Below are 14,200 nucleotides of genomic sequence, written 5' to 3'. Positions count from 1 at the left end.
GTAATTCCTGAGTGCCGACTGTGGTAGCAGGGACCTGTGGTGGGCTTCGGAATGAACCCCGGGCTTGGAGAACACACAGGCTGGATGCTCTTGCCTATGTTGCCTGAAGTCTGGACAACCCTTTCCTTCTCGGCCTCGAGACCTCTTGTTCCTCAGGAGTCAGGTCAGCTGTCTTCTCTTCAGGGAATCCTTCCTCAACCCACAGTCTGCATTTCTCAACGCTTTGTTCAGACCACACTTTGGTGAAGGGCCCAGGACGTCCTAATTATTATTTGAACGTCCGACTTGTTAGACGCTGCGTTCCTTGAGAACAGGACCCATATCCCAGTCATTTTTGTATCTCGAGCATGTAGCCCAGTGCCAGGCACTTAGGCGACACTCACTTCATGAATTTGCAATGATTTGTATCTTCAAGTTCGCCTTTTTCAGTCTCCTAAAACTGTAGAAGGGGAAAAAAATAAATGAGCCAAAAGCAGAGTTTGATGTGTATGTGCAACTTTTAAAAGAATATTTTATAACCTCTTATCTATATCCTCACATTTGGAAAAAATCTTCAATATATGTGTATCTAATTACCATCATTGTAATGCAAATCTTAATTTTTATTGTGTAATGGTGTGTATCCAGTGAGCATGTGATAAATATTAATCACAACCATTAATGCTTTGATTTCACTGAAACTAGAACAGCTCCCTCACTCTATTCAGGCCATTTGACTACTCATTGTGTTATTAGTTGGTCCTTAAGGTTTGTAGGTCATGGTTAATGGAGTTGCTTGTTCGTGTTTTTAGCAGTTACGTAAACGCCTTCGACTTTACAAATTTTATGGCAGTCATTGGAATGAGTTATGTATTTTCCAAGCTTTTGGTTTCCCCAGTGGCCTGATATATTAAAGATTGATTGTTAACTTGCAAATCTGGTGAGAGGTTTTTTTTTTTTAATCATCCAAATTTGACATTTTACATAATGCTCATGATTTCTGTGTCACAGGCCAAGGAGATGGTGTAGAATTGAGGAAGGAAACATTTTTCTTGTTTTCCATGGCCAGGCAGAACAGCCCTTGGAGGATGATCCTTGTAAAGAGAGCATCATTTCTTGCTCCAACCAAATATACTTAACTTCTGTTATGTCTCCCACTTTAAAAATAATCATTTCTGTGACCTGTGTCTGGAAGTGCTCCGGTTTTTCCACATGGCCCTTAAAACATAGGGCCGTTAACGTTGCATTTGTATTTCTTCTTTTGAATGATGCCACCCTGTTCAGCTGCAGGCTTATCTCCTGTGGGGCCTGGCTGTATCGGAGAGTCCTGGACTCCTCGGGGCTTTTTGCCAGAACAGGAAGGCCTGACCGAGTGTGGGTGAACAGCCCAGGCAGCCCCCCACCCCTGCCTCGGGGGTCCACGCTCCCATCTTGGTTCCAGATCTCCCCCTCTTGAGCGTGGAGAGCAAAGGGCCCCAAGAAAAGGCTGCAAAATGTGTTTGGGCCCGCTCTCTAGGTATCTCACATGAGAACTGCTTTCAGGGTAGGATTTGCAGGATTAGGTAGGGCGGGGCTAAGCAAAAATCTGAGCTCTCCCTGGGACCATCCCTGCCTAATCCTCTGTACTTAGTCACTCCCTCTTGTTGCCAATGCTTCTGTTTTCCAGCACTTGGAGCACTGCATTCATGGCATTTTATGTCCTTTCCTATTGTTATATTGTGAACCACGTGTTCCCAATCTCCGAGGTCCCAGTGTATAAAACTCCGCTGAATTAATGAATAATTCTCTAGGAACTGAAGTTGTTTTCACTTAAAAGCTGTTAGCTAATGGTTAGTATTACTATATACTGATTCCGTAAGTGCCCCCATTTCTTTCCACCAGTCTGTTAGGATTTGAACTCACCTGGCTTTATTAGCAGTTTTTCGATCCTTTAAGCTATAATATGGTTTGGTCCATCCAAAGTAACAATAGCAACAACTACAACAAAAACCAGACAAAGGAAAGTGAATACCTGTTACATGATAGGAACCACAGGCCATGGAGAAATGAAACAATCACTGACCTCTGTTGTCTGGAGAAAGAGATATAAAGCCCTCGCCCTAGCCCCACAGGTCCCATGTGGTAAAGACTTTGGTAGAGATGTGCCTGTATCTGCAGAGAGTCACTGAGGAGAGACACAAACCTGGCCTTGGAGATGTTGGAGGGCTTTCTGGAGGAAGGAACACCAAAACTTAACTTTATTTATTTATTTTAAAATAAATTTATTTATTAGAGAGAGAGCAGAGTGGCGGGGCAGAGGGAGAGAGAGAGAAAGTCCTCAGCAGACTCCGCAGTGAGCGCAGAGCCCCATGTGGGACTTGATCTCATGACCCTGAGATCACGAACTGAGCCAAAACCAAGAGTTGGACACTCAACAGACTGTATCACTTAGGCACCCCCAAAACTTAACTTTAGGGGCAAGGCTCATGCCAGGCAGAGAGGAAACCTGGAGAGAGAAGTGATGTCACATGGGAAAGGAACAACAGGGCAGTGGTGGAAGATGGGAAGCAGGAATACACTGGAGATCCGTGCCAGGGACCTACCTGTCTCTGTGTCCTGTAGGTATTGGGGAACCAATGAAGAGTGTGAAACGGGGCCCAGTAGCAGATTTGCATTTCCAATAGCTCACGCTGGTGGCACCCTGAAAGAGTGGATTTCAGGGGGTCAGGCAGGGAAACCAGACAGGAAATGATTGGGGCCTGCAATAGAGATGAAGGGCAGGGGATGGATTGGAGGAATATTTAGGAGGTAAAGTTGGCTAGCGTTGATGGGATATGAGAAGTGAAGAGAAGAAAGGAATCAAGTAATTTTCCTCCTAGCTATTACTGTTAGTACCTGTTTCTTTGGTCTAAATACCAGTGACTTTTTAAATTAGAGGGAGAGCGTGCACACTCAGGTGTGTGCAAGTGTGGGAGGGGCAGAGGGAGAGAGAGAGAATCCTAAGCAGGTTCCACACATAGCGCGGAGCCTGACCCGAGGCTCGATCTCAGGACCCTGAGATCGTGACCTGAGCTGAAATCAAGAGTCAGATGCTTAACCAACTGAGCCACCCAGGTGTCCCTCCAGTGACATTTTTATATCTCTGGGAATGAACCTGCAGGATGCCTTATGACTGAAGCCAATGACTTAAAATGACAATTGTTGGTCAGATTTCTGTTTGGCTTTAATTTTCCCTAAAGCAAGTCTAATTTTTATTTTCAGATTTACATATATTCTATGTGTTGTTCAAACTAGATTTGTAGCTTTTACAAGAAGGACTTTAAATCCCAAGAAATGGGTGTCAAGAATTGTATCAGAAGAGAGATTAGAGCTGATTTACTGATTCCCAGCATTGCCAGTGTATAGCCTTCCTTTCTCTCCCAGCAGGCTGCCCCCTGCTCCCTGCAGTTCACCCACCATACACCTGCCTCTGTCCTTGGTGCTGGCGAAGGCATCCTCCTTTACAGATACTACAGATACTACAGTAATAAGTAGATACCTCTCTTTGGCCAGTCCTACTAATTGTGGCTCGAAGCGGTAGTCTTATTCATAACTAAGAGAAGAGCATTGAAAATAATCAAATCAAAATATTAAATCAAATAGTCAAAATGTCCAACATTAGAAGACTAGTTACATAAACAGCTTACGTAAATTCCCCACAATGGAATTCTAAAATGCCAATAACGTTGCTTGTTCGTAGAAAAGCGTTTATTAACATGACAGATGTTCAAAATATCTCCATATCTCCAAGGGGAAATAGGATAAAAGTAGTATATCTTATATGATTCCATTTTTGCCAAAAAAATAGATACAGATATATACCCAAAATATCTTCTTCACACTCTAGCTTTTATATCCCACACATGTGGACTCAATTTTTGCTCTGTGCCAACTCGTATATGGAACTCGGCAGCTCTCTTGAGTTCTCCAGAAGACTTCATATGCACAAAGCACTGCGGATCAGCATGGACGCTGCTGTAGAGGATATTATAAGAAAGAAGATGATGAGCGTTTACACCACATGTCCCTTAGAAGAAACGCAACAATCTCCGTTGATATGTGGTTCTCTCTTTCAAAGTCCCTTCTAGTCTGTATTTCCACTCAGGAACCTTTGTCTTCTCTCTGGCTTCCCCTTTCCTTGTCATTTTCAGAGTCTTTGTCATGTTCTGGGGACACTAATTCCTTACCCTCTATCATGGAGAACAATCCAAGTCTGCCCCAGTTCTTGCCTCAAATGCACATACATTCAAACTAGCCTAGATCCCGAGTAAAAGGGAAAGTTAACATTACAACCTTGTACACACACACACACACACACACACACACACACACACGGAGCAAAAGGAAGTTTAGTAAAACAGTACTTACCTTTACTGTAGACTGCAATCCATATTTTTTTATTTTATGACCTGCTAGTGGCTCAAGACCCAGAGTTTGGGAAACTGCCCCAGGAGGCCAGCTAATGAGCCCAGAACTTCAGCAGTCCCTCTGGGATCTTCTCAGATTATCAAATTATTTCTTCCATACACCTAGTGGAGAGACCGTTCTCCACCCTGTTACACACCCATGTAGGAGGTGGAGGAATGTCATAGTTCACATTCGTTATTTCTAAGCAGTGGGGTTATTGGTGTGTTTTCTTCATGTTTTCCAAGAATTTCTAAGTTTTCTGCACTGAGCATGTGTTACTTTTGTAAAAGGAAATGTAAACAGTAAAAAAAATTTTTGAAGAAAAGGCTTAGCTCAGGTTCTTCCCTCTTCTCAGAAACCTTCCCTGACCAAGCCCTTCCGTCTGTCTGTCCATTTTGCCCTTTTGATTTCTTGTCCCAGTGCTTACATCTTTGCCTTATAATGATCTGTTTTCATCATATTTTCCTCCTGGTTCTCAGGCCCTTGCCCTCCCCTGGTTTCATCACCATCATAGACCTCGTCTCCTTTCCCTCTGCAATGAGATTCTTTTTTTTTTTTTTTAAGATTTCGTTTATTTATTTGAGAGAGTGAGCATGAGCGGGTGGGGAGGGGCAGAGGGAGAGGGAGAAGCAGACTCTCCACTGAGCAGGGAGCCCGATGTGGGGCTCCATCCCAGGACCCCAGGACCATGACCTGAGCTGAAGGCAGATGCCCAACCGACTGAGCCCCCCAGGAGCCCCTGCAATGACATTCTTAATCTGAAATCCATAGATGGGCTGTGAATCTTCCAAAAATGGATGGAAAATTTAATGTTGATTCATTTCTGGGAAGCAGATCCAGTTAGTTTTTGAGTACCTACATTATGGCAGGCTAAGTTCTAGGTCCAATCCTTGGCCAGACTCTCAAAACGTTGAAGAATTCCTGAACCACCATTCTCCATACTTACCCTGTTTCCTTTTCTTGCCCAGAATGTAGGGGCCACGAGGGTGAGGACTTGTCTGTCTTGCTTACTACCAGTGTTCTGCTGCCTAGAACAGTGCCTGAAACATAGTGGGGCACTCCCAAGTCAGACATGTCCAATGATGAAGCATTATGAGGTAGAAAAGACATTTATTTTACTATCCCCATTTTTCAGAGTTGAATAAATGTCCTGATGTTACTTGAGGAAGAAGGAAGGAATCACAGGCGTCGTGAGACACTGGGAAGTCAGACTAGGCTGTCTGCTCAGTCATGTCGCCTAACTGGCTGTGGAGAGGCGTTCGATCTGCACCCGTGTGGCAGTCTGTCTCCTTGTCCCTCAGGCTGGACCCTGTGGTTGCCTCAGCCCTTTCTGTCTCTAAATTCCACTTGTGTTGGCAGACTCAGGGCCCCAGGCCAAGTCTGCAGGATTAGCTTAGCATGAACACCCAGGCCTCCTGACTCCTCACCCTTGGGTTACAGAATGTACAGCACTCTTTCCCTTTGGCTTCATGTCATATGGTTCATTTTGGCTTTGAAGGTAGTTTGTTCCATAAAAACCAGACAGGGTATTGTTTAAACAGTGGGCTGATGTCTCAAGGTAACATATCGACCCACCAAGATCTACAAGAGCATGCATCACAAAACTGCCTCTGTGCCCCGATACGGTGTGAATATCTGATACAGCGTAGATGTTCTGAACCTAAGAAACTCCTCTGAGTAACGATCAGATTATCTCATTTTGCCATCAATTGTATTTTAAGATGTTAAGTGGGCAGAAAAACTGCTGTTTCCAGGGAAGCAGATTCTCCCAACTACTGCAAAATATCTTAAAAATCAGGTCATTCCGTCTCTAATCCCAGTTGTATTCCGTTCCCTTTTCTTCAGACTTTTTTTTGTGACTAGGACTGTGTGTTTAAAGTTCAGCTTTGTGTGTGGTATTCCTGTGATAATTTCAGTACATAAAATAAGATGTTTACAAAAGCCAACCTGAGACCGATACTATACAGCAGTTTAGCAGCAAATTTCTACTCTGGGTATTTAACAATAATTGGGATCTTTCTATTGGCTTTACATACACTCAGATTAGTAGTAAAATCTAAGCACCAGCCCATTTGGCAAACTCCTGCACTTCAGGCTCACAAATTTGCTTCTGATTGTGCTTTTCATTCGCACCTAGCTCAGATTTTTGCTTGGTGCTTTTTTAAATCCTCTCATTTACATACTGTGGTAAATTTAAAATGAGAACAGATGAATGCTGCTAAACTTTCCTATTTCACTGATGAATATGGTATTTTGCTTCAACTATCTAGCTGTTATATATTCAATGACCTTTAAAACATGAAATAGATCCTTCTTTTCATATACGCTGTGCAAGATGGATTATTAGTATTGTCTTCCCTTTGAGATGATGAGTCTGAGATGCCGAGGCTGAGCAGAGCACCAGAGAACTGATGGTCACGGGGTGAAAATTCTGTTTCCTACTGACGGGCTCCCACTGTCGTCGGGGCAGAGAGACCTCTTTCACGTGGGGTCATCTTGGGGCCACGCAGGTGATGCATCCGTTCCGAGTGCCTTTCTCCCTGCCCTGCAGTCCAGGGCACTACGGTCTATGGCACTGGGCCCCTATGGGGTGTTAGGATGCATAGTTGAAGTATGAATAAGAAAAGAGGTAGCGTTTTGGGGGGTGGCTAATACAGATTTGGCTCTAGCTAAGCCTAGTATGTTCTTACGTCATTTATTACTATTGATAGTCATGAGCTTGTTCTCCGGAGGAACAGTGTGAGGCTTGGGAGGTGTCAAGGAAAAACCGGAACCCAACAGGAGTTAAGGCGGTAAGAACAATTGTGTTCAGGAAGTCTTGCAAATAGGAGGAGAGAGACCTCAGTCTAGAACTGGCCTCGATGTCAAATATAGCAAGGAAAAGTGGGGGTTTGCAGGCAAGGAGCAGGATGGAGTGGGGGCGGGAAAATCAGTGGATGGAAAATGACAAAAGGGCATTCTGGCTAAACCAACCTAACAGGATTCTTCCTGAAGGCAGGCAGGGTGAGCACATACCACCTGGGGAATGGTGAAAAGAAGAGGAATTCTGATCAGATATCAAGGTTGATCAGATATCAAGGGCCAGGGGATTCTCTCTCAACTGACAAGATTTTGGGCAATGCAGGCCTGACCAGGGCGGACAATGAAGCCCAAGATCAAAGCCGAGTTCCGAAGAGGGTTCAGAGAAACCCTATTAGGTTTGGTCGAGAGTCTTTGTTGGACGTTACATTATGGAATCATTAAGATTTCTAAAATCAGGCTCCATCTGGAACCTGGTCTCCTGGGTATGTAGGCCTGTGGTCCCACTGGATGGCGGGCACAGCTGGAGGGGAGAGCTTTCTATTCATTCCTGCATCTCGCATAGTGAGCGACAAAGCACTTTGCAGCCAATGGGGCCATTTACATGGTCAGGATTTCAATAAACCCACCAGGTGTGCCATTCATAGTGCAGGTGTCTGATGGTCAGAAAACTTCCTGGGGAAGGTAGAATAGAATAAGTTTGTAACGGTGTCCATTTGAGTTTCAATAACAAAAATCAATATTAATTTTAAAGTGATATATACTGCTTATAATAAAAATGCCATGATGCATAAGACAAGAAAAATCTAGGGCACAATTTTAAAGAAAAGTACAACAATATTAAAAGAAGGGAATCTTTCTATTTCAGAATGAAGGAATAAAAAGTTTTAAAAGTTATAACGGGGATGCCTGGGTGGCTCAATTGGTTAAGCGTCTGCCTTCAGCTCGGGTCATGATCCCAGAGTTCCAGGATCAAGCCCCGCGTTGGGCTCCCTGCTTCTCCCTCTCCCTCTGCTCCTCCCCCCACTCATGCGCTCTCGCTCTCTCGCTCACTCTCAAATAAATAAATAAAATCTTTAAAAAAAATCCATAATGAAAAAATTCCTAGGCGATTTTGAGGTCTTTTTCTCTCCTAACATGGAAAAGTAGGCCAACTGCTAAACATTTAATTGCTTTACTTCAGTCTACCTTGATCACACTCAATTGTGCTAAGAAACTGGAGGCTCTGAAATTTAATAAATGACCCTAAATCAAAATGTCTTACTCCAAATTCAGCTTGATAGAAAGCCAAGCTGGGGTCACTATATCTCGCTTTAGGCAAACCTGATATATTAAATCCAAATTTCCAAAATGGATTGGTTAAGTGGTCACTCTTCACTTAGCAACATGATCGTTGTAGTAAATTTCCCTTGTAATGCTTGTGAAGCATGATTCTGTATATTAGAACCCCCTGTGCCACATTTCAAGGGCAGAGTACATTTGAAAATATTACCCAACAAACCAGCAGTTTCATATCTCTCCCAGGATTTGGTTGTGCACTCTCCTGGGCCCTAAGGAAACAAAAAATGGGTCAGAATGGTCTCTGTACCCAAGGCAGGTATGTTCAGGGAGCAAGGACCGAGGACCGGTAGAGTCCAGTGATTACTCTCCCTGAGGTGGGAGAGGCAGAGGGAGCTGGGAGCACTGACCCCCTTCTTTGGTCTTCATCCAGCTTTTGTGTGTCCCCCAACTCCTTACCCCTGGCATGCACCAGGAGCATATAGAGTTTGTCTTGATGGAAAGTCCTGCTCCTCCGCTTCCTCTCCTTATGTTGATTCACTGTAAGGGAAAGCCTGACATAATTAGGTCTGAGAAGAGTGATCAGGTTCTGTTTTCATCCTTGATCCTGCCCTGGCCGGTGGGGAGATTCCCTTACAGTTCTGTAGCTGGTCTGGGGCATGCAGGTGATCCGAGTTCACTGGGCCGTTTCAGTTATTGCAAGCTAAAAGATGTGGGTGCATTTCAGGGCTAGAGTTAGATGACAAATTTGGGCAGAGAGTGGCAAAATAAATAGTGTTTTTTTTAAAAATGGATGCCTCAGTTATAATGAGGCCAGTGTGGGAGAATCTGCTTCGGAAAATGATTTCTTAGAAGACATTGGAGTGAGCTGTTAGCTCTATCTGTGATTCTTCTCATGCAAACACATAAGGAAAGCTAGTCTTTTCGCCTTTATTTTTATTCTAACATACCTAGGTCAAAGTGGGTCATTCCCAGCATTAAAAGGGGGGGGTGGGGCCAGGGAAAGTAGTTTACTTTTTGTTTTTGGTGAGAGGGAGGTTCGTTCTTTCTTTTCTTTTTATTTTGAGGGGCAGTCTTCCATCTTTATCCCCTCTTTCTCATTGTGCTTTTCCTGGACCTTTTATTATGTTTTTATTTAACTTCCTGTTGTGGAATTGGGCTGGGGCTGGGGGGCAGAGTTCAGCCTGGAGGTCTTTTGGTGTAGATGCTATATTTTTAATAAATGTGAAATACGCTCATCGCGCTGTCTTCTAAAGAACGTTTGTTTTTTAAGGGTCTTTGTGCATTCATCTGGGGAAAAAAAAGCAACCAAATCTGCTCTGTTCAAATTCCAAATTCTAGGGGAGCAGATTGTCACAGAATATACAGAGATGAACTTCCAAAAATGAAAACGGATGGAGGAATCATAGGTATTCATCACACATGCTAAAAACATTAGTGCTTGGGAGTAAGAAATGGGCGTCCTGCTTTATCACAATTAGTTTATCGATTATTTCCTTAATTTTCTTTATGGAAAGAATCCTACGAATATTCAAGTTCAGCCTGTGCCTCCTGTGTTGATCCTGGAGACACAAAGGAAGTTTCATTCTCCGTGTCCAATCAACAGTGAAAATGAGCACAAAACTAGAGATAAGTCACGTAAAGGTCCTCATTGTTTCATAGTTGGTTTTGCATCCAAGGCACGGTTCTTTCTTTTTAAATCTAATATAGCAGCCGTGCAGAAGATATAGAGAGAGAATCTACCCTTCAAGTAAAAACGCCTTGGCTTTGCCTGGTCTCCATATTTATAATGGCTTCCCCCCGTTGACGGGCATCGTGCGTTGAGAAATGGTGTTTTAAATGCAGTGTATTTATTTCTGAACTTTCTGCTGGTGGCAGTCTTTGTACAAACATGACATTTGTAATGCTGGTGGTTGATGTCAAAGTACAGTCTCTAAGTTTGCTGTTGGCATTAGTTTTAGAAAGCTTCTGTACTTAACATATTGATCGAAGTCACTCAAAATTGATTCTTAAAAGAGAGATCATTTCTGTGTTTGTGTAATTGCAACCTCATGCATGCTTTATGAATTTCGCTTGGCCCTCTCCATCCCCTCGGTTAAGTGGTTATCAGAGGTGGTTATCATCACTTACAACATGAGCAAAGCAAGAGACAGAGGCTCTGTTGACTTGCACTGACTGAGCCCGCATTTGCCGCTGGACTGGCATGCGTTTTCTTCTCTTTTTGGCTACAATACCCAACGGATCTCTCTCTGTCAGAAATAACAGCATCAAGTATCCTGGTAGGGATGGAGATCTCTCTGTAGGAAGCTTCAGGATTCATCCTGCAATGAGGTCTCAAGAGGTACAAGACACAGCTTGATTTAATTTTGACTTTTGTGTGGGTCTGACCAAGTCACTAATTTTAGGAGCATACTTCTCATGGAGAAGTCTGGCTATTCAAGATGAAGATCTTAAGATCTTTGCTATAAGAGAAATTCATCCACACCTTCAGCCTCACAGACCCTGTCTCTATTCTCATTTTGTGCCTTAAGGGTTCTTGGTTCCAGACTTGCTGACCTCCAGTTTCCATGATTTGACAGCCATTACACATTGTGCTAAACCTCTCCCTACCGTATACGAATTTTCTGGCACACCTTATGATAATGATGATTATTACAGACTACATAATTACACAATGTAATAAATATGTAATAACTTATCATTATAATTATCATTATTATAGCAGTAGCTAACCTTAGATAGTACTTACTATGTACCGGCCATTGTTCTTGTTAACACGTCTAATTCTCGTATCAGTCCTGTGAAGCAAGTACTACTCAAGAAACTGAGGCACAGGGGGGTCATGCAGGTACTACCTGATGGAGGTGGAACCCAAATCCCCACAGCGTTGCTTCCACATCTGTGAAGAAGGGATGCTGATGTGAAGAACCTTAGGAATATGTTAGCTCCCATGGTAGTAATTTTTATTTATTTATTTACTTATTTATTTATTATTTTTGAAGATTTATTTATTTATTTTAGAGAGAGAGCAAGCGAATGTGGGGCGGGGGGGGCAGAGGAAGAGAGAGAATCCTAAGCAGACTCCCCTCTGAGCACGGGGCTCCATCTCAAGACCCTGAGAGTATGACCTGAGCACAAATGAAGAGTCAGACACATTCTCTGTGTTCTCTGAGCTGCTGTCCTGCCCCGAAACCACAACTGTGGTCCCACAAGGAGCATCTGGTCAGTTTCTGAATTGAGTCCCAACATGCGTGATGTCAGTGTTGCGTACATATCTTACACCTGAGTACCCCATGTCTCCGTGTGAAAATCTGACGTACTGATCGATGGGGAAAATGTAGAGAGCCTAAAATAGTCACACTCTCAGATATGTTTCTGTGACCTTAAATTCAAGGCAGGTTGATGAATAATGAGAGGGAAAAGAAGAGTAGCAATAATTTGAAATAAGGGAATGGCAGGAAGGGCAATTCAGTGAAATCCTTTTTCCCCATAATAAAAAAAGTCGTTGCTAAGTATTGACAGTTTACTGTGACGTCACACTCGGTGCCCTACAACAGGTCTGCCTGAGTGCGGAGCCTGCGCGTTCTCTACAGCTTTCTGCCTCTGACAGAGATGATGGTCCTAGTGGACCCAGTGGCCATCAGGGGCTTGTCAAGACGCAGTCAGGTAGGGTCCCGAGAAGTGTTGCCAGGAACAAAAGTCACTGGAAGTGTGGAGGAGCCTCACAAAAAGGCTACTGGGGGACAATGGGTGTGCATGAAAGAAAAAAATACACGTGCTCGCACAAGCACCAAGAGAAGGTGATGGTGATACACTCAGGAAGGCAGTGAGTTTCTCGTCTGTTCACATGGGCTGTTGAGCAAGTTTACTGCTTCCCAGGTCTTACCACTCAGGGGCGGTGGGGTAAGCCTTGTGCCACCACGTATCGCTGTCACACCAGGCTTTATAGCCTGTTTGTCACAGTACGTTGCTCCTTTTATAGGCTCTGTCTCCTTTCTGTCACTGTGGTAATGTTCACGTTCTGGATCTGGGTAGAGCCACGGGGCTGTTCTTCATCAGCGTGGCACAAATCAGACTTATAAAAAAATCTATTTCACAGAGCAATGTATCAGGTATTAATAATGTGCATATATCATATATAAGCATATATATATATTTTTTCTTTTTTGGTCACCCAATACAGAGGCCTCTACCTAAGGCACAATAAAGAGACACATTTTTTTTCTTTTTCACAAGATGCATGGTTTCTTATTTTAAACCAAGTTTGTGCCCTGAGCACTCCTTTGTCTTGGAGGGTCTCGAGCACAATTGTCAGCATTCCTGAGGCTGCAGGTGAGGATGGAACCAGTGTCAGCCCGGAATGATCCATCCAGGCACGCTTAACTGGCAAAGTGACTCATCACCACCTTAAGACCACAAAGCCCAGAAATGTCCTCTCCTCCGAAAGTTGACGCAGCTCAGTCTTGGGGAACATCTAATTGGACATTTTAACCCAGACAAAGATGTTTTGGAGGATTAGCAGCCCAAACCTCCATTCCCAGGAGCTGGAGGAATTGTAGGTCCCGTTGGGGCGGGGGGGAGGTGTGCAAAATGCCAAGGGCGCACGTCGGTCGTTAAGAGTCCGGTGACAAGGCTCGGGGTGAGCGCGGGACTTTCTTTCAGTGATGTCACGGTCACTCAGAGAAGCTCCCAATGCCCAGTCTTGCCTGGGGGGGGGGGTCCTTTCTCCTGTGTCCTATTTGTGTGCACTGCCCTGGCCCACTTGGCGGGCTCGCTGCATCTCTCAGGGGGTTGAAGTCAGCGGCCCTTGGCCTGTGCCTTCCAGCTCACCTGAGGGGAACCGGGATTCCCAGTGAGGCACTGCCTGTTGTATCTTAGTGCTTAATTATTATACCTATTTAATGCCACTTAGAACATTGTCAGCTGTTGGGAAAGGGTAATTATCACTAGTCAAATGAAAAACACTTTTTTGGCTGCCTTACGGATACACATTTTACTGGTACCTTGATACATAATGAAGCCTGATAGCAAAACTTTTGCTTGTCTCTTCTTCGAGCCACAGCTGCTTCCCTGCTAAATTCATCCCATCTGTCTTCCCTTCCGTGAAGCTGTAGGCAGTAGAACATAAGTACAGAAGCAGTTCAGTGCTATTTTGGATAAACATAGCTGAAATTTGAATCTTTGCCATTTGCGATGCACACATTTTGTTTTACTGCTGTAAAGAGAGCTGTCAAAATACAACTACATGGATAATTTACTAAAATACAGTCAAATATAAGGTTGATCAAAGAGAAAGTAGAGTGGGTCAGCCCGACTGTTCCCATGTGTGCTCTGAAAGGTGCCCTAGCCTCGCCATCCCGAGCGCGCAGGTTGGGGAAGGCAGCGGCTCTGCTCTCTTTGTTTTAATCCCGCAGGGTGGCTCCAGGAGCTAGAGTTCCTTCTAAGTGTCTGTGGCTTGACTCGCAGAGTCCTTGAGAGGCTTTAGAAGTCCATTTTCTTAGTCTCCAAAAAATGTGCTTCGATGGGAAACATTTTCTCTTGGCACATCCAGTCAGATTGGAACTACAGTACCATTCTGCTGTGTTTTGAAACTGATTGCATTGAAACCTTTGTTACCAGCGAGACAGTCCATTTTATTTCCATCCTACTCTATTTCAGGGTTATTGGTGCATATAAACGGACCATTGTGCCTTTTTTTTTTTTTTTTTTTGGTCATCAG

At 43.9% G+C, this 14,200-nt stretch overlaps 1 protein-coding gene across 3 annotated transcripts in view; it reads left to right on the top strand.

Moving 5' to 3' along the window:
* The window catches only part of SDCCAG8 (SHH signaling and ciliogenesis regulator SDCCAG8), a 232,069-nt gene that overhangs the window by 183,482 nt on the left and 34,387 nt on the right, over positions 1 to 14,200 (top strand). The window contains exon 17 of one of the 3 annotated variants that reach the window (XM_025877588.2): positions 1 to 900. The exons of the other annotated variants lie outside the window; for them this stretch is intronic. Coding sequence (XP_025733373.1) covers positions 1 to 4 — 4 coding nt within the window. The 3' untranslated portion in view covers positions 5 to 900. Of the gene's footprint in view, positions 901 to 14,200 lie in introns of those variants that run through there. 3 annotated transcript variants of the gene reach the window in all.

This window comes from Callorhinus ursinus, unplaced genomic scaffold, assembly GCF_003265705.2.
Source record: "Callorhinus ursinus isolate GAN/ISIS: 27379988/994484 unplaced genomic scaffold, GSC_fseal_2.0 scaffold13, whole genome shotgun sequence".
In the NCBI taxonomy this organism is placed as follows: domain Eukaryota; kingdom Metazoa; phylum Chordata; class Mammalia; order Carnivora; family Otariidae; genus Callorhinus; species Callorhinus ursinus.
Note: the sequence above shows the minus strand (reverse complement) of the source record. Positions and strands in the feature narration are given on the sequence as shown.